Here is a 25954-nt window from a genome sequence, read left to right as displayed (position 1 = left end):
ATTCCACCGATTTTCTAAATTTCTGTATATTTTCACATTTGCAAATTTGGAGATTTTTTAAAAATTCCAAAAATTATCATAGAGAAATATGTGTTAAAAATACATGTAGATGGGGCCTGAGCTGGCTAGATGACATTTTTGCAGTAAAAAAGTTTCCGGTGTTTTTGCTTTAAAATATTTTTAAAATATTGAGCTTATTGAATTTCACATAATACGTTAACAGACTATAAACCAGACAATTCATCTGATGCCTTACAGGTTAATAAGTAAAATCACTGAATGTTTACATCTCAGTACATGGCTAAAGGTACATCTCAGTACCTTTATTCAGGGAACATAATTGTACCATAATCCATTGAAATTATATTGTGTAAGTTGTATTGACTCCACACACCCCGTCTCGTCTCCAAGCTTTTTATTCTATTGTTCTGTTTTAAAACATTATATTATGAAAAGGTACAAATACAAACTTTTCGCCTGGGAAAACTTATTTGAGGTACACAACAAGACCTTAAAAACACTGTTATACCTAACAGTGTAGAACATTTCCAAACTGCATGTTTCATTACAAAAAGAGCAGTTTAACTGGATTTAGTGCCGTTAATGTTAAAGATGAATTACTGTATCTATAGTTTGTACATTGATTTTTAAATGTGGCATTACTTAGTCGGTTCCAACTTATCAGGTGTCAGAAAACTCTTTGAAGGATGTTGATATTGCATTTCTACCCTGTTGCCCAGCTCTAGCAAGGTATAATACTGCTTAAAATATATAAAAATGACCAGGGACAAGTTAATGAAGGAAAAATGTACTCTACACTGTTAGAAATAAAGGTTCTGTGCAGGTACATTTTTTGTCCATCAAGGTACAAACACTGTAAGTGTTCCCTCAAAGGTACAACAGTGGTTTTAAGGTCCAATTGTTGTTTTTACTAGTGGAAAAGTACTTGTACCTTTTCATAACCTAATGGTTTTTAACAGAACAGTAAAATAAAAAGCCTGGAGATGAGATGGGGTGTTTCAATGGATTATGGTACAGTTATGTTCACTGACTAAAGGTACTGAGATATATCCTGGGGGGTACCACCCCTGTGCCATGTAGTGTACCCCCCCCCCAGGAAAGGACTTACTGTTGTTGTTTATGTTGTTGTCTGTTAAAGGATATGTTGTTTGTGTTATTTTGTATCTGTGGGGTGTTTGTGTGTTGGGGGCATCACCGTGAAGTGGTTTCCTGTGGCTAATGGTGAGCCCCCTTTTGGTTGTATATTATGTGCCTGTCTGCCTGGTGTGTAACAAAAGAGCACTTCTTGCAACAAAATCAAGGCCTCTCTTGTGTCTTACTCTGCACTGTACTTTTGATTTAAGATTAACCTGCAGCAGTAGGTGCTGCTGCCGATTTTCATCTGTCTGTTGATGCCTGTTGGTCAGCAGTGTATGCAGTTATGGAGAGTTTTTCTTTTTCCCTCGAAATAAATGAACTCAATGCAAAAGTGACAGTAAATTTTCTACACTCACGTTGACTCGAGTGAGAAAAGATGAGCAGGAACGCTCGTCCTGTGGAGCATTAGCGTTAGCTTTCTAACTAGCTTATATCACCTTAGTAAACTCCTTACAAAGCAGCAATCTTAAATATAATAGCAATCGACACATCAACATACCGTTCTAGTTCACATTCCGGGGCACTGATTGAAAAAGTGCTTGATGAATTTATCTTCACCTGGAAGACTATCAGGTCCTGTTGGTGCCACTTTTGAGCAGCTACCAAAAACCGGAAAACTAGCGCCTTCGGTACTGAACCGATGGTGAGTGATAAAAGTTCCAGGCTTCTGGTGATTTCAACACGTTGTGCAATGGAAAAAAACACCCTAAGTCATGAGAATGCATTGTTTTGCTACTACTGAAAGTGCTACTGCTGTAGTTTTCATGATCAGATCTGAATAAAAGCAGTACTGATACTTTTCCTAGGTAGTATGTTGATTCAGAAGCAGAATGCATGTTCGTATATATTGCGTGAGAGAGAGAGACTACATCCAATGCAACCACTAGATGGCTAAACACATTCATTTATTTCAAAGGAAAAGATGTGAATAAACTACTGTTTATGTTTATCACCACAAGCCAGAACTTTGACCTCTCTAGTGGGAAACGCAGTGGCAGCCTAATAGGCTAGTTTAATGAATTCCCTGTAGGCTGTAGCTGCTAGGTGTGCACAGACCTCAGTGTTGCTAGGCGTTCAGTCCTCATGCTAAATGCTTATTCTCCACATCAGACCTACAATAAAGCACCTTCTTGCTGCTCAGTATGTTCAACTGCATTATTAGGCTCTAATACGGAAACAGAGACAGAGATATGGCTGTAATAGACTGTTAATAAAGGGGAAAACCACCAACCAGGACAAGCACTTTTTTGAAGACAGAATATTGATCCAGTGTAGCCTTTGGACCTGTAAATAAAAGCTGCTCTTCAGTTTCTCTGAGGTCATTAGGCCTGCTAACATGTCTGGACACAAGTGGCACCAAGGCATGGTGCACTTCGAAGAGTGATACAGGTCTATTTTTATGGCTCGAGGAGTGGATTAAGTGTGTTTTGATGGAGATGAGCTGAGTTGTGGGGAGTTATGGAGCTCAGGAATGGCATCAGTGTGGTGAGCTCGGTGTACAGCGTGGATACAACAACTGGAAACCTCCCAAGTCAGGTATGTGCCTTATTGTATTAGGTTTAAATAACTGTAATTCATTATATAATTAAGCTGAATGGCCAATATGCGGATTGGACAGTAGATTCTGTTCTGTCACTGTATCCCACCTGCAGTAACAGAGGTATTAGGATCCTCGAACTTACTTAAAATGTGGATTTGTGTTTTCAAAGGCGTCATGATGCTTTCGCTTCTACTCAAGCATGTTGTGAAAAAAGGAATCAGCTCTTTTCTCTTCATTTTAGGCCTGCACTTAGTTCCCAAATTGCCTTTGTTGGATTTCATTTCATTCAGCTCCTTTATTTCTATACTGTTGCCCATACCTTGCAATTGGAAGATTTTTGTTTCAATAGCAAGAAATACGAAGGCTGATATTGCAATACTGATAAGTTGGCTGTGCCATTTCTGTGATTTCTAAAGTCTAAAAAATTCAATTCTTGGAAAGAAACAGGATGTGAAGTATCAATATGTCAGTATGAATCCGCCCACCTCTAGCTTTAGTATCTAATGTTAAATCAGTTAAGAGGCTCCACTGCACTTCTCAACTGAACTCAGTATGTGAGGAGTTTTGGACCTGATATACATTTACTCAGCCTGACTTTTGATGACTGCTTTTATTGCTATGTTGACACAGTGCTGCAAAAAATATTCATCCCCTGCTGATTTCCTCAACTGTTGCTTATTTGTCACACTAAATGTTTTCACATCTTCTTAGAAAATGTAATATAAGAAAAGAAGAACATGAGGACAGAAAACACAATTTTGAAATTGTTATTTGATTTATTGAAGGAAAAAAGTTAACTGATTGTGCCACCTTTAGCAGCAATAACCGCAACCAAACACTTCTTTTAACATTAGATCAGCCTTTCACATCACTGTGGAGGCAGATGGTGTTTGATAACTGTGACTCTGGCCCACTCTTCTTTAAAAAATTGCTGTTTTCCGCCACACTGGAGGACTTCCGAGCATGAACTGCATGTACGGCATCTCAGTGGGTTGAGAATTTTGACTAGGCCAAAACCTTAATTTTGTTTCTTTTGAGCGATACATTGCTTTTGTATCTTGCTGTATAAGCCCTTGCTGCTTCAGAGCATGGACTGATGACTGCAGGACTTTCTGATAGAGAACAGAATTCATGGTTCTGTCAAATATGGTGAGTCCCAGTCCTGGAAGCAGCAAAGCTTCCCCACACCTTCATACTACCACCACCATGTTTGAATGTCAGTGTGATGTTCTGATTGTGGAATCCAGTGTTAGCCTTATGTTACATGTAACGGGACACCTGTCTTCCAAAAAGTTCCACCTTCAACTCATCAGTCCACAGACCATTATTCCAAAAGTCTTGGGGGTCATCTAGTTGTTTCGGTTAATGTAGGCAGTGGTTTTCGCCTTGCCATATGGACACCTAGGCTCTATCTTATGGTGGAATTGTGAATGCTGACCTTACCTGAGGTGAGTAAGGCCTGCAGTTCTTTCCGGGTTCTTTTCGCTCTGCTCTGAGGAATTTTGGTCAGTTAGCCACTACTGAGAAGATTCGCCACTGTGCAAATTTTCCTTAGTTTGGAGATAATGGCTCTTGCTGTGGTTAGGTGGAGTCCCAGAACATTAGACAGGGCTTTGTAACCCTTTCTAGACTGATATGTTTCAGAAACTTTCTCACTCATCTCTACTGGATCACAGCATGGTGTGCTGCTTGTTGGTGCATGGTGTTTCAGCCTTGATGAAAAGGTTCTATTTAATTGAAGTAATTGAGCCTGGATGTGTCTGACTTAGTGTTTGATAACATTTTCCCTTCAAGAAATAAAATGATCATTTAAAAACTGTGTTTTTGTGGACACACATGGTCTTTAATTTGTATTAACTTCTTATTGAAGGTCTAAAATAAATAATGGAGACATATATGCAAAAATAGAGGATATCAGGGCAAATACTTTTTTCTAAAAAAAAATCTAAATCTAGCCACTCTGTGAAGTTCCTCTAACTGTGTCCAGCTGAGTGGTGTAATCTGTTGCTGACTTGCCCACAGGTAAAACCTGACGATGACGCATTACCATCTTCCACACATAAGATACACCCAAAACAGATGATCACTTTGATCCTCCTGATCATCATCATCCTGATCCTGGCTGGAGGTTCAGCACTTCTCTGGTACTTTCTAGGTAATAAGCAAATTAAGTCTGAGAATACTGTTACTGTCGTGGGAAGATGCTGTAGCTTTGAAATGGTAATTGTACAGGAGAAGAATAAATATACACAAAAAATCCAAACATATCCAGATATTTAAAAAATGGAATTTTTTCCTCCATTGCCAAAAAAGTTTTCAAAAAATTTTGTCATACACCTCAAGAAGAATACTTTGTTCATGTGTACTATGCGAATTGTAGAGCATGCTGTGAAACTGAAGCAGAGATTTTCTAACACAATGATAGGCAGCGTGTTTCAAATAACAGGCCGTCAGACATCCAGAATTCAACATTTCACGATATTTCAAGTCTGATTCCTGGCAGAAAATAAAAGCTTAGAAAAGCAAAAGAAAACCTGCAACTTGCCGTGGGGTTGTTTACACTTCTATCTCTGAAACAGTCCACACAGTTCTGTTTAGGCAGAGAAGAGTTTTTCTAGCTTTCTCCGCATTTGAATTATGGAAATCTGACTTTTGTTAAAGATCATTTACATAAGCTGAGCACAGTACATTCTGATGCCTCTGCACTTTGGTTTAATAAGTTAAATTCAGTTATAAACATATTATCAAGTGCAAAATCACCCCTATATTGCTGAGCACATAGGAAAAAAAAGCCAATCGTCAGCCATAGATAAACTGCATTTTGTCTGTCCACATGAAAACACTGAAAATAGCTTTTCAAAAATCTCCACTCTGGAAATCGGTTCCGAAAACCTATGTTTTCACTGAACAAAAATGCCCCTTTCATGTGGAGGGAAAGACAAACTGTAGAGAAAATTTATGTTTTCCAAAGTAACATGTGGCTGGGGCCTCACTCAATCATGTTTAGCAGGCTGAAGATTCTCTAAATGGTGCTTTGCATCAGTGATGCTGTTGCCTTGTTTTATTTAATACTGCTGGTTTTATTTTGTAGATGACATTCACTCTCTCTTGCTCTCTCTCTCTCTCTGTAGAGTATAGAGTCTGGGTGTTGGAGGTGAGGGTGCAGCAGCAGTACACGGCCCAGATCTCCATTCTGAACAGGAACTATTCCAGTGCTCTCTCCTCTCACAGCAGTCGGGTCTTCAGGGAGGAGGCGCGCGGAGTTCAGGCCATGGTGAGAACACTATTCCATGGTCCACAATGTCCACAATTCAAATATATAAAATAAACACAATAAAGATGTGGAGAAGGGGGCGTGGCTGAGCGTCGAATGCAGGACGGAGAAGCTGGTCTGGCTGAACCAACAGGCTAAGTAGCTGATAATGTTCACCTGTGCCTTGTTTCTGCCAGCCTACTTATAGGCAATCTCTTCCTTCAGTAGGCGGCAGAGCCCAGAGAGAGAAGGAGACCACTGAAGGCGTGAGAGGCGGATAAGAAGTGGAAAGAAAGGACTGAAAAGTCCCAGCGAGCGTTTTGTCTTACTTTGTGGGCTGAAAAGCAGAGTATATTTTGGGTTGTGTATAAGTGAATAAAAGAGCTCTCTGTCTTCACACCTGCCCCCGGCGTCTTTCCTCCTCCCACCGTTAAAGTTTCCACAAAAGTATAATTAAACATTCAAACACAATTGAATCTTAAATACATTTTAATCTACACACCCCTATCCTGCTGGGGTCCAAGAACTCGCCCACGTGTCAAATTTAACGATTCTATATATGTTGAGTTTCCCGTTCCATTCCATCTTGTCGAAAGATCGTAAGTGACTCACATCTGGAGTTATGAGGCTATGAAGAGGGGTCAAGATGCATGTTATCTGCCTCTCACTGAGTGTAACTGTCCATCTACATTTTGTGTGAAACTGACCAATGGACACTCAGAAAATCATTAAAGACTGACCCATCATGCTGGAAACCCTTTCAGAGGCACATGTGAAATTATGTGCAAAGAGTTTACAGCCATTGACAATGCTGCAGTGGTTTTGGAAAGTAACAGGAAGACAACAGAGCATTTTGATATGAAACATATGAGTATCATTTTATAAGCAAGTGCTTTTAAAGGAGAATTTACAAAGATATGCAAAAATCGAGACAATACCCTTAGACCCCATGGTCAAAAGGGGTTCTTCAGGGGGTTTTAGTAAAGGCAATGATCATAAAACCAAGACAACTCGATGTTATGTTCTTCAGTCCTGCTGTTGTTTTGTTATTGTTGGTGATAACTGCAACCTATAAGGGTTGCCATCAGTAGACTATGTAACCAGTGAATTATCATCATTTGTGTATAAGTTAAAATGTTCTTGCTCTCATCCATCCTTTCAGGTGGAGAAACTTGTGAAGTCCACTGATCTGTCTCGCTATTTCAACTCCACCACAGTCTTCGCCTTTGGGTGAGAAATGACCTGAACCACAAAATTCATACCACCTAATCTGTACAGTTTGCTATTAGAGCATTTTCATCCCATCCTGCTCTGTTCCACAGAGAGGGTAGCGTAGTGGCGTATTTCTGGCTGTTGTTGTCCCTGCCTGAGAGCCATGCTGAGAAGGTGACGATGCAGAAGGTGAATGAGAGCCTGTGGAAAAGGCTGCAGAGCTTCAGAGAGAGAGGGGTCCAGGATACAGCAAACTATGAAAGCTATCTGCTACACCTGCCCTCATTCTGCATAACAGGTAACAAGATAACGGTACAAGCTCTGTATCACGTAAGGCAGTTACTGTTGATTATATTAGTAATCAAATAATCCATGAATTGTTGTGATGATTCATAAAGTAACCACAGTTTAAAAAAAAAAGACCAAACTATAAAAATAGGCTTAACGTTGCAATATGTAAGTTTTGGGGGTTTGGAGACCTCTCTGGTGGAAATGTGTAATTACATGTAACATGCAGAAGACTTTGTAACATGAGTTGTGTTTCAGAACCCTTCCCCGAGCGGGTGAATCTTAAGATTGTGAGTGTGTCGAAAGTGTATTCAAAGAGAACTCAGTCGAAACTGGATGAAAGATTGTATTATCTACTGTTATCATAATATCTTTATCAGAATTATATTCATTTTGTATTTGAGTCCTAAACACTGAGCTCGACCTTTTCTTTTTGAGCCCGTGCGTGTGACGTTAATATGAAAAGATGAATGATTTGGTCCAAAAAACTCCCCACACCTCTGCCTTTTAGCTTATTGTTTCAGGCTTTACAGGGTGACTCAGTAACGCTACTTCTTTCAGATTTAACAAAAACATCTATCATAGTGCAGCTTTCAATTAACAAAAGCAAAAAGCCTTTTAAAGATTTCAAAATACTTCATGGGTAAAATAGTTTTATTTATTTATTTGTTATTATTTTTTTTTAATTAACTATGTGGCAAAATGTGGCGTATTAACGTGTTGCTCTGTTTCTTACTGTTATAAAGAGCAGCTGTAAAATTTAAAATGCACAATCATCTCACTCATCTGACACTTCTGATTTGAGAATTTTAATTTGATGTTTAATTTTTTGCATTTAATTGGTTGATTTTAATTAACAATTGATTGATAATTTTAATAATTTAATATTTTTTATTGTTTGCATTACTATTCAGTCAAAGGCTTGTTTTAAATTCACTTTTTTCATTTTGCTTTGCAGAAACCAAACCCAAAGTTATAGATGTTTTGCGAGCTTCATTTGGTATGACTTTTTCGTTCCTCAGTTTTCTTTTGTTGTTATGAGTGTCTGGTCTATTTTGAACATGCAGTTGCCACTCCGGGTCTTTACGTTTCTGTTTTCTCCTTGTTGACTACCTGAGGGTCGTTACTATGGTGTTTGTTATTTGTTTCTATGGAAGTTGTTTCCATCTCTCTCTCCTTCTTCCTCTCTCTCTCTCTCTCTCTCTCTCTCCCTCTCTCTCTCTCTCTTTCCCTCGCCCTCCCTCTCAGATTGTTACCGGTACCAGTCAGTGGTCTCTAGCACCCCTGTGGTTTTGCGAGGGCCAAACACGCAACGCTCATCCTGCCTGTGGCACCTGAAGGCCTCTGAGGGCTCCCAGCTGGAGCTGAGAGTGGAGTGGCTGCTGCCAGAGTGCAGAGACCGTCTTGCAATTTATGATTCGCTCGCCCCCGACGACTCCACACTCATCACCTCGTGAGTCCCTGCTGCATTTTTAACCCCTTAAACCCACTGAAACCCTAACTCTCATCACTACAGAACTTTCAGAACTACACATTAGTTTCATAGCAGTGATTAAGTTGTTGATAGTTACTAAATCATAAGTCCAAAATTTTCAGTGACTACTGTGAACTTACTGTGTCATTTCTGTAGTTGTGAGAATGAGGAATTTCAGTGTGGGCAGCCTTAGAGTTTAAAGGGTTGATTGTTTTTGTAGTATTTCTCTCACCTCTCTCTCTCTCTCTCTCTCTCTCTCTCTCTCTCAGTCTGTATGGCTGCAGCAGGCAGGAGCAGGTGGTGCAGGTGTTGTCCTCTGCTGACTGGATGACCGTGGTGTGGAAGCAGGGCCAATACAACTACAAAGACCCCTTCTCTCTCTCTGCTCAGGCCTGGCCCAACAGGAGTGAGTCTTTCTCTCTCCCACACTCAAAACTGGTCTCAAATGATCAGCATCCTTTTTACTGTTGGTTATAAAATGTATACAAGAATATATAGTAGATTTTAGAGCTCAGGATGTTCCAGTGCGCATTCACTCCACTCTGATAAGATGTAGCAGATGCCTAGTTTTAAACAGTGACTGGTTTCGGTTGGAATCGGTGAAAGATGGCTAGTGAGACATGCTCGGAAGAAAGCCAGCTGCATATTGCTGAACATGTTTACAGCGTTCTTTTTTCAATGTTTCAATTGCTTTGACATCTTTACACCTTGATTTTCTGTAGATTAACAATCTGTAGATTTAAAAAACGTAGATGTAAATATTACAAAGGAAATTGTATTTTTTAGATGTTTCGTTTGTCATTGCTTCATGCAATACAAGTATTTTGGGAACAACAAGAGGTTAAATGAAATGACAAATAGCTTACAGATGTTTGCAAATGTTTGAACACCCATGGTCAAATTACATGCTTTGTTGACTGAAAATAAGTTAACACATCCTCTATAGAGAACACACTTAAATATGTTATTATTCTCCAATTTTTACTGCACAATTTCTATTTATTTATTAGGTAAATTTTTGAAAAAATAAAACAAAAAATATAAAAAATGTGCCATAACTTTTCACACAGGCTACAAATTTATGTTTTATTTTTCCCCCAAAATGTTAAACTCAGCAAATAAACAGTAACTGCATATTAAAATGTGAAATAGTGTCTTCTCTGAAGAGAATATAGAAAATGAACAAAATGTGATATGACTAGGGGCATCCAAAATTATGCATACTAACATAATAAAGTTTTTTTAAAACTTACCTGCAACCAAAGTGAGTTTACATTGCTAAAACATTGGGCCTCATTCACAAACCGTTCTTAAGAAGATTTTTTTTCTTGAAAACCCACTTATGCAAATTCTGACATCCACCAGTGTTTCTTATTTAGGATTTGTTCTTAGGTAAGAACAGAATCTACACACAGTTAAAAGCACAGAGGTGTGAACAGTTCTGTGGTTGAAGAACACGTCATAGACTTTTTCTTAGGACCTTTCTCAAGAACCCATTTAAGAAAAACCTTACGAAGATATTGGTGAATGAGGCCCAACGTTCCTAAACTTATGAACTGAAGTGTATTCCGTTATATTACATAGGTTGTAGTGATATCTGTTTTTATTTGTTTGATTCTTTGTATATAGATTGTTCCTACAACATTGATTTGAAGCCAAAAGAGGGAGTTCAAGGGACTTTACACACCCCGTTTTACCCCAGCTACTACCCCCCAGACACGAACTGTACCTGGCACTTCACAGTGAGTCTCACACACGGCTATTACTCTTGTGTTCACTGGAAATAGAGTCTTTGATGGGAGGATGGATGTTTGAGTGGACAAATGAACCATTGTGTGGTTGATAGGTAAGATGGATAGTGAATGGCTGATGGATTACTCTGATAACATGATGTTTGATACAGCAGTTTGTTAAGTCTTCTCAAAAAGCATTTTGTTTATAGGTGCCGTCGGTGGAATATGGGCTGACCCTGGAGTTTGAGGGTTATGAGCTGAGTCGAGCTAGCTACACCAAAGCCTGCACACAAGGCCAGTGGCTCATCCAGAACCGCAGGCAAGGTTTAACACTAAACTACACATGCACGCCCCCTAGAGGTAGAGAGTGCAGCATCTGTTTTTGGGGGTGAAGTTAGGGGTCACAATAATTGAATTATTTAATTACTATTAAATAGTCAACCAGTCATTCAAAGAAGTAGTTAACTACTCGTCATTACTGTAGTAAAAAACTACAATGAGTGTTGCGGGAGTTAATGAGAAGTGCTAGTAATGCACTACAATGAAAATTCTTGACCAAAGTTCAGATCACACTTGGCCCGAAAACCAAAAGTCAAAAGAAAGGATTAATTTAGGTACAATTTTCTGATTTATTTATGCTATTGAATTACCACAATAATGCTGACAATGTTTTAAGGATGATAAGTGCCATGTTGGGAGAGAGAACTGAGAGGACTAATTTAATTAAATATTTAAAAGTTGTAAAATTATGCAAATACAATATTTCATGTTTTCTCAAAGGCATCTCCAGTTGAATTCCAGAACACCTTTGCTATAATGAAGGAAACCACCTTATTTTTTTTTTATATGTAAAGTACATAGACATGGAACTCCCGTTTAGCCATCTAAAGTGTCTCCAGCAGGGAGCACACAAGTCGCTCTAGCACTCGTAATTTAAAGAAGAGAAACAGCCGTAAACGTCAGCAGGATCTAACAAATGCACATTTTCACAGTAACAACTTTTAAAACCAGAGGTAAAAATGTTTATTACCAAAAAATATTGAGTTACTCAGTATTGTTATTGTGATTTATATTAGGAAATTTCTTTAAATTTGTTAAAGCTAAAAAGCACGTAAGACTGTATTGAAGGGAGGGGTAAGCTGCAGTGTTTGAGTGTTTCACTGTTGATCTGCTGCTGCTCACACTGTTTGAATGTGGGAACAAACAGTGCTTATAGTCACTGTTTCTCATTTTCCTTAAAATTCCCATATGGAAAAGAAATACATATAAAATGTGTTTGTCAAATACGTTTGAAAATGTATGAAAATGGCCAAAAAGTATTCTTTGGATTATGCATTTCAGTGTTTGGAATGAAACAATGTATTTCACGAGTATCTCACATATAAAAACAAAAAATAGCCTATGTATTTCTTTTCCATGTGGGCCAATTTGATCGATTTTGACAATTCACTGTAGACTTGTGTAATTTACTTTTTTCAGCCAAGCTTTTTTAGCCTTTTCGCTTCGGCTAGTAAGTAGGTCAGAATTTTGCTAAGAAGCACATTATTAGCAGTTAGCTTCTAAGTACTACCACAGATGTTGCATCTTGTCATGTGAGGTGTAAGTTTTTGTCATGTTGACACTCTGCTGACGGAGTTCCACCAACCGTCTGCGGTAAACTGAACACTGAAACAGAGAGTTGTGATAAAGATATACAATCTTTGGCTAAAATCACCGTCATTCTTAGAAACTCGCCTCGCTGTCTACACTTCTAAGCATTGGTTTAATCAGTCTGATGGGAAACATGCAATTGTTTACTAAGCTAAATGATGTAATCTCTGCATACCAAGAGCAGTTCAGTATGAGAACCTTCACACTAACATATTTTTAAAAAGTTATTCAAGAGTTTCATTTGAAACAAGCAAACTTTAAAATTTAGTAGCAGGTAAAGAAGGTACACCACACAGCCCTGTTTTTGTTACACACTTGTCACATTAAATGATTGTTTTTCACACCAGTCGAATGGGCCTTACATATCATTAGAAAACTACACATTCTGGCTTATGAGTCTGTATTTCAAATAGGTTTTATGTTAGTGACAGTTTTGTCTCATATTTGCACACCAAGGCCCAATCCCATTTCTTATTTTCACCCCTACCCCTTGTTTTCGATTGTCACCTTGCCTCTTGGAACTGAGGTGCAAGGGGTAGTGGTTAAAATCTTCCCCTCAAAATGGGACCCTCAAATAAAGGAGAACATTATTTCATTAACAGGCTACTAGTGGTGCTCTGTAGGCAACCCTGCCAGTCTGCAGTGACAGCAGAGGAGGGTAAAGTTCAGCAACTCAGCATCACTGCTGGGCTTTAGTTACATTTAGGACATCATATGCCTTCAAAGAGGGGGTGAGACAATTATTTATTATTGCCCACCTCTAATTCTTCAGTGATATGAAGCTGAAGTCAGATATTCACCAGCTTCTTATTTTAATTTTCCCGTTCCACCTTAAATTTAAGTGGAACGGGAAATTTAGCTAGCTACAGAGACATCAGCAAACTACTAGTGATTTTTATTGCTAGTTATGAAGAAAAGGACCATAATACATTGAAACAACATTAAACTAAGATAATATAATGATTATCGTAATTTTTTAAGTGAGAAAATACTCACATTTGTGGGTTTCCTTGGTCGCTTGCTCAGCCATCTTGCCAGTTTTTCTGTTTTCTGTTTGGAGTGTGCTTCTGAAAAACCTCCGTTTGAAGGGCCTTATAGCCCAAACACTTCGCCCTACCCCTCTATCTTACCAAAAATCGAGACACCCTACCCCTAAGCATGAATGTGCAAAATGGAGGGATAAGGGCTAAGTGGTAGGGGTGAGGGGTGAAATGGGATTGGGCCTAATAATGTTCAGCCAAAGAGCTGTTTTTCATTACTAAACTCAGGGACTCACCTTGACAAATCAGCTGACCAATAGACAGTGCGGGTGAACACCCTCTTCCAAAACCCGCCCCCTGTTAAAAAGCGCCAAAACTCAGAAGCAAGAGAAAAGTTTCAGAAGCAAAAGAGCGATTACAGATTCCAAAAAATAAAGAAATACATAAAACAAAGCAAAACTGGTCAAAAATCAGTAATACAGAATGAGTGAAAATGAGTAGTAATCTTTTTTGAAAATTTAAGTTTGTTTAAACTCTCATTATTTGTATTTGCAAAATATTTTAGACATTTTAATACCCAATAATTTGCTTGTGAATTTTATTATTTTATTTGAAAGTTTTGGCACAAAATTAACTTCATAAGATGTGTCTACCTGATAAAGTGTATATACTAGTAAATGATTAATGAATGTTGTGGTAAGTCTGTTGTGATGATGTTATTGAGCAAACTTGAGAAACATATGATGTGGTCTTGAATTATTTGCATATGTGTGTGTGTAGAATGTGCGGTACGCGTGGTTTGCAGCCCTACGCTGAGCGGCTCTACCTCCACTCCTCCACCACCACCGTGTCAATGAAATCAGAGGTGTCCCTCACAGGGCCCGGCCTGCAGGTCCAATACAGCATCTTCAACCAATCAGATCGTTAGTTCATCTGTCAATTCTGCACACATAAACTCTATATGACAAATGTTTGGAAGCAAGTGGTTACATTATAAGTTACATAAATGACAATTCACCAAAAAGCAACACATAATTCATAAAATCTAGTTTTACCTTTGAAAGGTTTGGTTCATCAGCCAAGACCGTATGTCCAGATTTTGCTTCTTTAGTTTAGCGCTGAAGCTCTGAGCATTCAGCTATATGGTGACGTTTTGGTAATGTTTATATTTTGGAGAAAGTTACACTGTATCCTGAACCATATCAACAAGTCTGTGGAGCCTTTATGAAGACCTGGATGCAGTTTGCACACGTTGAGAGAAGCTGTGCAGCTGTATTCACAGAAAAGATTTGGGTGACTATTGACTTCTAGTGTTCAGCCACATAGCCCTAGTGCTAAAGAAAATTTAGACACCAGGCATGTTTTGGCTGATTGACTACTCTCTTAAAAAAGATGGTTCTTTAAGTGTTCTTTAAAAAAATGGCTCTATAAAGAACCATGAACATTCAAAGAACCCTTTGCATTATTGAAGGGATCTTTGCATTATGAAAGGGTTCTTCAGATTGGTGGAGAATGTCCATGAATGTGCTATAGATGGTTCTATGTAGAACCTTTTTCGAAAAGGGTTCTATATACCACCCAAAAATCTTCTATCTTCTACTGTTATAAGCTTGACATCATAACAATAGAGGAACCTTTTTGGGTGCTAGATAAAATCATTTTGACATCTACAGCACATTCTCCATCGATCTGAAGAACACTTTAATCATGCAAAGGCTTCTTTGAGTGTTCATGGTTCTATATGTTGTATAGTGTAACTGCAGACATTCAATCAAACTCTTTTGTTCTGTGTTATAGATGCATATTCAAATGATTTATTACTAATGTTTACTTTTATCAGATCTATTGTTGCTACTGAGGTTTTAGCCTGTAGTGTCTGAACTGTGGCCATTTTAAATCTGGTGTGTGGTTGTATTTATCTGTGTTGTATGTGTGTGCGTGTTTAGCGTGTCCTGGGCAGTTCCTGTGCAGCGTGAATGGCCTGTGTGTGTCGGCGTGTGATGGTATCTCAGACTGCCCCAGCGGTCTAGATGAGAGAAACTGTGGTAAGAGATTCACCACCGAACTCTCTGAACAACCCAATCACCAGTGTTGGGGGTAACAAGGTAGAAAGTAATGTTAATATGATCATGTTTTTCCGTTACAAAGTGGCAGCATTAGAGTTTGTGGCATTACAATTTAAATTCTTGTAGTTTTAGTTGCCACATTCGTCAAATACACTACAGGCTTCCGCAGCATTTGTGACAACAGACTGAAACATTTAGTCGTACAAAAGAAAATTTAGAAGCACGAAGAAGAGAACATTAGCTTTATAAGATGTTCAGTGCAACATACGTGTTTGATATCTGATAAAATATGCATATTAGCCAGTTTTAGGTTAGAAAAATGGATTCTGGCCTCAGTCACACCTTTCCATCTGTTCTTAGTCTGAAAATTCGGAATTATTTTTATTTACTGCCACTGCCGTTCTCACTGCAGGTTTGTTTTGAGGAGTTTTGGCAAAGTTCTTGATGGGAGAAGTAGCACTTAGAGATGATTGGGATTGGCTGAGAAGTACAAGTTTTGTAATATAGATAAAATATAGAGTCGTGAGCAAAGTTTGGGCACCCCCAGCCATGTTTTGTTGATTTTCTAAGTGAAAATAAGTTAACGTATCCTCTACATATATCAAGCACACTTCAGCACATTTTAATGCACAATTACTGTTCATTAACTAAATTTAACTCACTGGGAAAAAATGGAAACATAAGACATGGCATCTGCAAAAGATTTCACACTTTTTAGGCCAGATTCATAAAAAGCTCTGCCAGATTTACTGTAATATGAAGAGTAATGTAGTGGAGAGTAATGGAGTAAAGTAGTGATGTGGTCACAGGTCTGGTAATTCATGAACAAGGATTACCGGCATGTTTTATCTCCTGCACACGTGCTGGCAGATTTAACTGACACTGAACCTCTTGGCTCTGTAACTGGCACCACTTCTTCTTCCTGCCGATTTAATGTTTTACAAAAATGTGCAAAGATGCGTATGAAAAATAGGTTTAGCTTGTAATGTTAAACTTTAATTCATTAATTAATTTAAATTGTTACTGCAATTATAAGGATTAGAGAAAGCCTTGAAGTCCTACCAATGAGAAACGATATCTTACATGTTAAAACATAATTCTTATAATTAAAAGCTGAATTTCAAGATGTGAAGATGTGATTGATTTCTAGCATAAACAACATTTTCTGATAAAGAAACATTGTTTCTTGATTAAAAGTTAAAAGCATCCTCACCAAACTACTTACTATTATTTGTCAGCACTTTCCCTTAAATTCATAGCTCAGTTTCTAAGAATTTTGTATTTTTTTGTTTCTTGTTTTTGTTTTTTTTTCATCAAATTGTTTTGGCCACCTTCACTTCACTTCACTTGAATTTGTATTTTCAGTTATTTCACAATATTTTAAACTCAGCAAATAAATAGAAACTGTGCACTAAAATTTGCTGTGAAATGCCATATTTAAGTGTGTTCTCTGTAGAGAATGTGTTATCAGCTTTACATAAAATCAGTAAAACATTTGACCGGGAGTGCTCAGTGTTCTTTATAGGATTGGATTTGTTTTGCAGTGTGTATTGCTCAGTATCGGTGCCCAGAGGACAGTCAGTGTGTGGATTACTACAAAGTGTGTGATCAGCATCCGGACTGCAGTGACGGTGGTGATGAAAAAAACTGCACTCGAGGTATAACGCGCACACACACACACACACACACACACAGGCATACACATGCAGGCACGCACGCACACACACACATGCACGCACGCACGCACACACAATCTCCCTCTCTTAGTACCCCTCTTGTCACTGGGGTGGTTCCCTCAAGGGTACATCTCAGCACCTTTAGTCAGGGAACATAATTGTACCATAATCCATTGAAATGATATTTTCTTGACTCCACACACCCCGTCTCAACTCCAGGCTTTTATTTTACTGTTCTGTTTTAAAACATTATGTTATGAAAAGTTACAAATCTGTACTTTTCACCTGGAAAAACTTATTTAAGGTGCACAATTGGACCTTAAAACCACTGTTGTACCTCTGATGGCAAATTTACATTGTTTGTACCTTGATGAACGAAACATGTACCTGCACAGAACCTTTATTTCTAACAGTGCACACACACAGGGTAGATTATTTGAAAAAAAGTACTTTTAATCAGTTCTATTTTTTAATTAATTTAATCAAGTAATGACGACAGACCTAATATAACACATATACACTCACATACACATTTGATCAGGACTGCGCAGTGGTATTAACATTTAAACTGAAACATAAAGTCTCATTACTAAGATAAATCCTCATTGATAAATGCTTGATCTTGATCATGATTTGATCACTTGTGTGTTTGTGGTGTGTGTAGGAGTTCCATGTACCGATATGACCTATATGTGTGCTGATGGAACGTGTCTGAAGAAGCCGAACCCTGCGTGTGATTTCATCACCGACTGCCCCGATGCCTCTGATGAGAAACACTGCGGTAAGAGACTGTAATGTTGTGGGTTCATATAGTTATTGTATTTACTTTAGCTTTAAGTAATTAGAGGTGGGCGATGTGGCAAAAATGTAACATTACGATACCTTAAGATGTTTTCACAATGCACGATATGTCACGATATATATATTTTTTTTATCTGAAAAATTTGAAAAGTAGTGCTACATTTATAAAACCACTATGAATACAATGATTATATTACATATTTTATATGTTGTGCTTCACTAAATCCAATTAAACAGGACTAATTATGCTCCCTTTGTAATCTATCATGCAGTTGGGATGTGTTTTTAAATACTGACGATATCAACGATTCACTCAGAAAAGCATACTGTGACACATTTTGATCATGATAATGATAAATATTGTCAAATTGCCCAGTCCTACTAGTAATATATCTTACTGATATTATCAATATTATCTGCTGTTTGTTCAGTAGTGTGGGTTAAGATTTACCGTAATGGATTCCATTAAAACACAATAATGTGAACGTTTCCTTTTAAGGGGCTTTCCAACCTAAATCTAGCATTTAACATGCTAATATGTTATTTTTTGAGTTATGAGGTATTCTGTAGTGTAACATTGAATCAGTTTGACAGAATTCACCATTTTGTGTCCTTTATGTCTTTTTATCCATGAGTGTTCTCACACTACATTACCCAGCATGCATTACACAAATAATGCATTGTGGAAAGCCACTGTTTTAGAGGCTAATAAATACAGACCTGATATTTGGCTTCTGAGCAGTAACATTAGCTATTAGGCTACAAGCCCGACCTCAAATATCCACCCCAAAGCAGCTGTAGCTTTACAAAAAAAGTTCCTTCCACATTCAAGACACATCATCAGAAGGGGCTTTTCTAGTCATTAAAACGGGAAATTGAATCTTGTGATTCAAGCAGAAATGGTGCTATGAAAGGGTCTTTGCACGATGCAATGGAAGAACCACTTTTGGTTCCCTAAAGAACCTCTGAGTGGATGGTAAATGACGTGCAAGTGTGAAAAACCTTTCAAAGTTTAAAGGATCTCCACATAATGCAAAGGTTCTAGGAAGGACCCTTAAATTGCTGAAGAATTTTTACATTATGTTAGCGTGCTTTAGGCCTTTAAAAGGTTCTTCACCCTCATCTCTTTTTCAAACATGGTTCTTTAGGGAATAAGTGGTGTTGTGCAAAGAACCTTTTTCTGGCAGGCTTGTTTTGCAGCGGATGAAACAATGTTTTAAGTTTTGATTTTGGTTGTATTGCTCGGTGAAGAGTTCATTTATTAGCTGTAACTTGTTTAATCCTTGAGATTCAGTTTATTTCATGTGATTAAGATCTTTATTAAATGCTGAGGTAAATGACCAGAGAACCCAAAGTGGCTTGCATCAGTATTGAATTTAAAACATCTTGCCTCAGTGAACAGAAACATATCTGTCTCTGCAGACTGCGGCCTGCGGCAGTTCAGCACCAGAGTGGTGGGTGGAGTCGATGCGGTGGAAGGGGAGTGGCCATGGCAGGCCAGCCTGCAGGTCAGCGGGCGACACATTTGCGGGGGAGCGCTGATCTCCACCCAGTGGGTGGTGTCTGCAGCACACTGTTTCTATGACGACCGGTGAGTTTGATTAATGTGATTTAGTACAGGTGCTTGGGGCACTTTAGCTGAAACTTTTATTGCCGTTACTTTTTAATTAAAAACGAGGTTTTGTTAATATTAAACAGTCAGATTTACTACAAGAGGCGCTAATTACAGACAGTCTATGGACTCTCTGTGCCCCTGCGGTGGCTAATTTAGCAGCTTATCCGCTAAGAACTTTCATGCAAATGAACACAGACGCAACTTCATAATTGACATATAACCAGCACAATATAATCAGGTGTTTGACTCACATGCTTTTTGTATGAAAGCCTTTTTTTACACGGCTTCATCCCAAAACGCACTAAAAAGTGTATAAGAATAGTGCGCCACCATTAGAAGTGCATTCATTAGTTTAGTTTGTAAAGTGTAGAAGTGCATTTTTTATCTTCTGATTCTGGTTCAAAATGTAACCAATTAGGTTTAAATGATGCCTTACCTTCTTGAGAGTTCAATTTAAAAGGTCAAAATAATGATTAAGGAACGAGTTTTTTGAGATTTTTGAGAAAGTACATGAGAAAGTGTCCTGTTTTTGTAAAAAGAAGATATATTTTGACGCAACAAATAAGAAATTGATGGTTTGGTGGTTTGAGCTGAACTTCAGCTCTGTGCTGAGTGCATTTAGAATTCATGTGATATTGTAAAATCCCTCTTTAATTTCATGAAGTGCTTCCTGTTTGATTGGAAACTGTATGATTTTGAACTTTTGGTGAGCATGTCCTGCAGGGACGTGGGAGGTGGTGGGTCTGAGGGTGTAGCAGCACCCCCAGATTTCAGGGTTGGTTAACTGCAACTGCAAAAAAATAAATAAATAAATAAAAATAAATAAATAAATAATAATAATAATAATAATAAAAGATCTGAACTTGAAACAAATTTGAAAGTAGTAAAGACCTGGACTTTGTGAGACTATAGTGGGTGGACCTCCCTCTGACTCTACAGGGGTATGGTGAACATTGAGAGAAAAAACTAAGGTTAGATCGATGAAGAACTTTGTGCTCTAAACAATTTTGCACTTTAGTAATTTAATTGAATCATAAACACACTGGTTGTATGGGTTTGATGATGATGACGTCCACAAAGCAGGGTAAAGGAGTTTTACAGTTCACAAACAGTTTTGACTGTTTGTGAACATAAAGTGAGGAGACGGGAGTCGGAAACTCTGATGTTAACGTTTATCGATGAGCACGTTTACAAGCACTTAATATCTGATAAATGCAGAAAATCAGATTTTGTCAGTAATCCAATGAAAACGTTTACATGCACTCAGATAATATGGAAACTCCAGGTCTACATGAGTCAGGCAGTAATCGGACTCCGGCTTTGCAACCAGCCAATAAACTCACAGAATATAATGTGACGTAAACATAATGTAAAACTCAAACTTCATGCTGTGGCTTTTTTTTTTAAAACATCCAGCCACTTTATGTGAAAATATGAACATACATCATCTAGAAGATGAAGAATATTGATATCCTTCCTTTCGTCAAGCATGTAGTCGCTTTCAGTGCCGTGCCAAGAATGTTTTGCTGCTAGTTTATTTCCAATATGCGGCCTGTTTCGCACATGTGCAGACTAGGAAATCTGAAAGAAATCAGAGTAAGAGTTTACATGCACTAAGAAATCTGTTTACTGAGCTCTCTTTATCAGATTTCTGAATTGGATTCCTACACTTACTCCGATCTAAGAAATCAGAATGAACTGTTTACATGACCCTTTGAATAATCAGATAGCTGCAAAAATCAGATTATGATCGGATTACTAAGTGCATGTAAATCAATGATATCTGTTTGCTGTCTTACAATGTTATCAATAAGACTATGTTTGGACCAGTGGATAACTGCAGTGGATACTCGAAGGTTAACTTTACTTACCTAAAATCAAAAATCAGGTAGTGGGAAATGCTTTGCCGAGGCAACGGGACAAAACACAACATTGTTTATGTTCTTATGAGAAGTGTAAGGATATTTTCAGTTAATTATGAAACTGTGGCAGGACCAATCAGACTATGGCAGGCCACCACAGTTTTCTTCCTCTGTTTCTCATTTTTATTTCTCTATTTTTCTCTCCTCCTTCTCTCAGCCTGTACTCCCCCTCTGTCTGGACGGTGTACCTGGGGAAACTACGTCTTCGGGGCACCAGTCAGACAGAGGAGGCCCTGCGCGTGTCCCACATCCACCTGCACCAGTACTATGACGACGAGACCCATGACTATGACCTAGCTCTGCTCAGGCTGGACAGACCTGTGTCCTCAGGGACTCTCGCGCAGCCCGCCTGCCTGCCCTCACATACGCACCAGCTAGAGCCAGGACTGCTATGCTGGGTCACAGGCTGGGGGGCCCTCAGAGAAGGAGGTGAGGAGAGATGATCTAACCCTGTAAGACCTGAACATCATGATATGATGGTCCTGGATTGAAATCTATCCAGGATCAGCATGGCGATAACAGTCCTGAGTTAACAGAGGCCCACCAGAAATTACTTTTGCTAGCCTATTAGCAAGCTAGCTAATCGGCATATGCACGTTCTATAGCCAGCCAGCTAAGGTTAGCTCAGATAGGCACAGACAGCGAGACACCTCCTAATGCAAAATACTGAGAGTCCTCATTGAAATGAATCATGCAGATCAGATTTTGTTACAGTTTTATGAACTGACGAGTCTGTCTATCTCTTTGTCTTTCTCCCAGGCAGCACGAGTGACGTCCTGCAGAAGGTGGACGTACGGTTGGTCAGCGAGGATGCTTGTATCCGTTCCTATGGATACATTATCACTCCCAGAATGCTGTGTGCTGGCTATCGCAGTGGAGGGAAAGATGCCTGTCAGGTAAGATGCATGTTGAGGTTCATAATGATGATGAATGCAGTGATCATCGTTATGAATTTACTCCCTGTACCAAACAGAGATGGGCATGAGCAATCAACACACTTTAAAAAATGGTTCAGTATAGCACCAAAAGAGTTCTTCTCTTGTCACAAGCTTGACATAATAACAATAGCCGAACCCTTTTTGGTGCCATATAGAACCAGAAATGTGTTATATAGAACCATAAACAACACATTCTCCATCAATCTGGGCAACGATTTCACCAGAACTGTTTATGCATGCAAATGGATCTTTGAGTGTTCATGATTCTAAATAGAACCACTGTCTTTCCTAAAGAGTGTGGTACATAAACTACTTGAAATTAGACCTGTCATGATCATGAAATGAATTGAATTAAAATTATGATTAGCAATGTTTTGTTTGTTTTTGTTGCATGCAACTTATAAAGTATAAAGTCTAAAGTGGCCAAATCTGCTGATTAGCTTTTTGGTTTTCTATCAGTCAATTCTTAGTAGCCCCCAATTGAGGACAGACAACAGCTCAAGCTCAAATAAACAAACATATAAACAAACGTTACTCACTGCTGCCCTCTAAAGGCATTATCGCACCTGAAGTTGTAACTTTTGTTGATGTGTCAATAAATATGTTTCTGCTTTTTTTTATTTATATATTTTTACCTACAACCCAACAGAAGAAAGTGTATTCGGCTTCCATTCTGTTTTTTGTGACATAAACATATTATTGTTAATGACTGTAGAAAATAATAAATCATTATGATCAGCTTAAATCGGGTGATTACGTAATAATTGTGATAGGCTTACGTACAATTTTCAAATAGATTTTGCACTGGGAAAACAAAATATGTATCTCTCCATGGCATGCAAGTGTCACTAGGCCTCTGATGTTTCTTCACTTACTGTGACCCAGAACCTTTGAGATGAAGGGGTCGTTTGGTCATTTGAGAACAAAAAACAGACTGAAAACATGAAATAGTTTACAGGGGCTCTGTGACCTTCAGGAAACACTGTCATAGCTTCATATAAAACTCAATTTCCCTCCTTCTTTCTCTCTTTTTCTCTATCTTTATATTTCTCTTTCCCCCTCTTCCTTCTCTCTCTTCCATTCTCTCTTACCCTCCCTCACTCGCTCTCCTTCTCCCTCTGTCTCTCTCTCTCTCTCTTTCTATTCAGGGAGACTCTGGAGGCCCTTTGGTGTGTCAGGAGCCGTCTGGACGCTGGTTTCTGGCCGGTGTGGTCAGCTGGGGTCGCGGCTGTGGCCGGCCGGATTATTACGGAGTTTACACTCGCATCACCAGACTCAGTGGCTGGATAAAACAGCTCATCTCCACCTGAAGAACAGGCTTGACTGACACAACAGGAGTGATTACAAACAAAGAGATACCACTGCACTCATTGATGAAAGTTTCCAATGGACTTCTATGGCTGATGAACTTTTGAGAAGCGATTGCAGCCTATTTTTAGCATAAGCTCACATCCTAACTGTTTCATTAAGGAGAACCAGTTTTTCAGAATTTCCACTTAATTCGATGGCTGAGATGTAAATAGTCATTCAGAGTGGTTTGATGTGAAATGGTTCACTGTAGATAAACTTACCGATTTCTTTATAATGGTGGTGATAGGGACCAGGGCCTTGTAAGGGCCTGAAAACACTTCAGACGCCTGGTTCCTATCAGCACCATTATGAACAATTCTGACTCACTAAATTTCTCTGTAATGAAGCAATTCATATCACACAACACTGAGCGATTTGCTTATATCTTAACTATTTAATTATGCAGAAATTTAAAAAGAATGGTTGAAATTCCCCTTTAATACTAGATTTGGCATAAGAAGGTGTAAATATCCAAAAGTGGGGAAGATAAAAATCAGTATTAGACAGACTATCAGTGTTAATATTATGTTTTCATACTGACACCATTCTCTTCCAGCGGCTAACCTTCTCAAATCAAACAGCCGTTTGACATGTGGTCAGACTCCTTACACTGGACTGTAGATATGCTCTAATATTCTACTGTAGAGACAGATACATGGCAAATGTTGTCTTTTATAATATTGTAGTGTTTAAAGAAACTACAATCCATGTAAAATGGTTTTATATTGTTAAAAAATAAATATGTTTTAAAATTGTTCAGGCTGCCTATTTCTAGGAATATTCTTCTTAATTGGAAAGAAAGAAAGAAACAAGAGAACTCAGTCACAGCGTTGACTTGAGAGGAAATGATAGAATTTCCTCTTTGTTCATTTTTTGTTGAAGCTTTCTAGGTGCAGGTTTAAAAGAGGTAAAGGAGTGTATGTGTGTGTTTAACTGCTGAGAGGGGATCAATGGAACACCAGCCTGACTGTCACCAGTGGACAAACAGACTGAGGCAGTCTGTTCAACTTGCAAAAAAAAAGAAAGGAAAAAAAGAAAACTCAGTAGCGTCCAGCCCCACAGAAGAATCCCCAGCTTGGGCGAATGTTGACCAACTAATTAGCAAGCTGACCGTTGGTGAGGTAGCTCACATTAACATTACATACGTAAAAAAGCCATGTTGGCTGGTGTGCATTGGTAGAAATGCAGGAAATGAATAAAACCTCTTGTTTTGCCTGTCATTTTCAATACAGCTTTAAATAACACAGGGCTGTCCAAAGTCTGGCCCCAGAGCCAAATGTGGCCCAGGGACCGTTTTTAATTAGCCTGTGGCTTTTGTGTTAGAGTGTGTTATAAGTGGCCCGCCAGACAATATACTGCAGTTTTTCCTTGTACCTGATGGTGACAGCAGTATCATTAAATTGCATTCCATGCAATATTATAAATACAGCAGATTATACAGCTGTAAACAATCTGGCACAGTGTCAGCAACAACATTATCAACAAAATCATGTTATATCAAGTCTAGTCATTATTTTTTCCCTTTCAGTAGTTTGTAATATTTATCGTTTATATTCTAAAATAAAAGTCTTAGTGCATGTAAAATCTGTTTGAGGAGAATAAAAAATAGTTAGATGTTATGCAGGACAGTAACGTAGGTAGTCAAAGGGTGGAACAGCAGTGGAATTCAGTCAACAAACCAGCAGACCGATATATGCTCGCTATCTGAGATCCGTCTTGGAATTTTGACATAATGAAAAAAATAGCAGATTATTTAAAATGGAGTTACGAGGTTTTCCCCCCCGACAGTGACAATATGTTGTGTTTTAGATGCTGGCATGGTGATCAGCAGCAGTGGATGATGTCATGCCAGCAAAACCATCATATGTTGTGTTCTGGATGCTGGTATGTTGGTCAATCAGCAGGACCATGCTGGGTGACCAGCTAAACCAGCAGCAGAGCAGCATGAGATCAGGCTGGAGTTTGGTCTGCAGGGCTGCAGATTTTACACAGAAAACTAGTCACTGCTTACTTCCACTACGATGCAACAGATGAAAGGGCTCTTACTGTCTTTTCAGACATCCTAGGAACTGTGACTAATCAGAAGAAGGCTAACGTGAAAAAAAAAAAAGGGCGGGTAAAACTGAACCTGAGAGTAAATGTGGGACATTTACATCAAAACTTTGATCATCTGTAATTGGACCCTGATTTAATGGACAATGAGGATAAATACAAGGTGGCCAGAGCACTTATAAAGCACTTGTAAAGCACTTGTAAATGCAGTAATGAAACTATGAAATAAAAAACCTCTTAAAAGAA

At 38.5% G+C, this 25954-nt stretch overlaps 1 protein-coding gene across 3 annotated transcripts; it reads left to right on the top strand.

Annotated features, from left to right (window-relative positions):
• The first annotated feature begins 2454 nt into the window (after nt 1–2454).
• On the top strand, nt 2455–25954 carry LOC118807885 (transmembrane protease serine 6). Of its 3 annotated transcripts, XM_036570048.1 has the most exons (18): nt 2458–2694; nt 4721–4853; nt 5830–5972; nt 7114–7181; nt 7274–7461; nt 8410–8451; nt 8700–8904; nt 9195–9331; nt 10555–10667; nt 10868–10977; nt 14069–14211; nt 15235–15333; nt 16899–17012; nt 17695–17811; nt 19254–19422; nt 21526–21797; nt 22128–22264; nt 23455–25954. In XM_036570048.1, the coding sequence occupies exons 1-18, from the start codon at nt 2617–2619 to the stop codon at nt 23614–23616; spliced, it is 2430 nt and encodes an 809-aa protein (XP_036425941.1). In that variant the 5' UTR covers nt 2458–2616; the 3' UTR covers nt 23617–25954. The 3 variants fall into 3 exon arrangements, with proteins under 3 accessions (XP_036425944.1, XP_036425942.1, XP_036425941.1); XM_036570051.1 differs by lacking the exon at nt 4721–4853 and having other exon boundaries at nt 2455–2694; XM_036570049.1 differs by lacking the exon at nt 8410–8451 and having other exon boundaries at nt 2457–2694.

The sequence above is a fragment of the Colossoma macropomum genome, unplaced genomic scaffold (genome assembly GCF_904425465.1).
Source record: "Colossoma macropomum unplaced genomic scaffold, Colossoma_macropomum, whole genome shotgun sequence".
NCBI classification, from domain to species: Eukaryota; Metazoa; Chordata; class Actinopteri; order Characiformes; family Serrasalmidae; genus Colossoma; species Colossoma macropomum.
Note: the sequence above shows the minus strand (reverse complement) of the source record. Positions and strands in the feature narration are given on the sequence as shown.

Excerpts from the sequence above, each read along its gene's own strand:
- LOC118807885 (XM_036570048.1), top strand. The coding sequence starts at position 2,617 with ATGGAGCTCAGGAATGGCATCAGTGTGGTGAGCTCGGTGTACAGCGTG. Across the intron at positions 7,182-7,273 it reads ACCACAGTCTTCGCCTTTGG|AGAGGGTAGCGTAGTGGCGT; the intron begins GTGAGAAATGAC and ends TCTGTTCCACAG. Across the intron at positions 15,334-16,898 it reads TCTAGATGAGAGAAACTGTG|TGTGTATTGCTCAGTATCGG; the intron begins GTAAGAGATTCA and ends TTTGTTTTGCAG.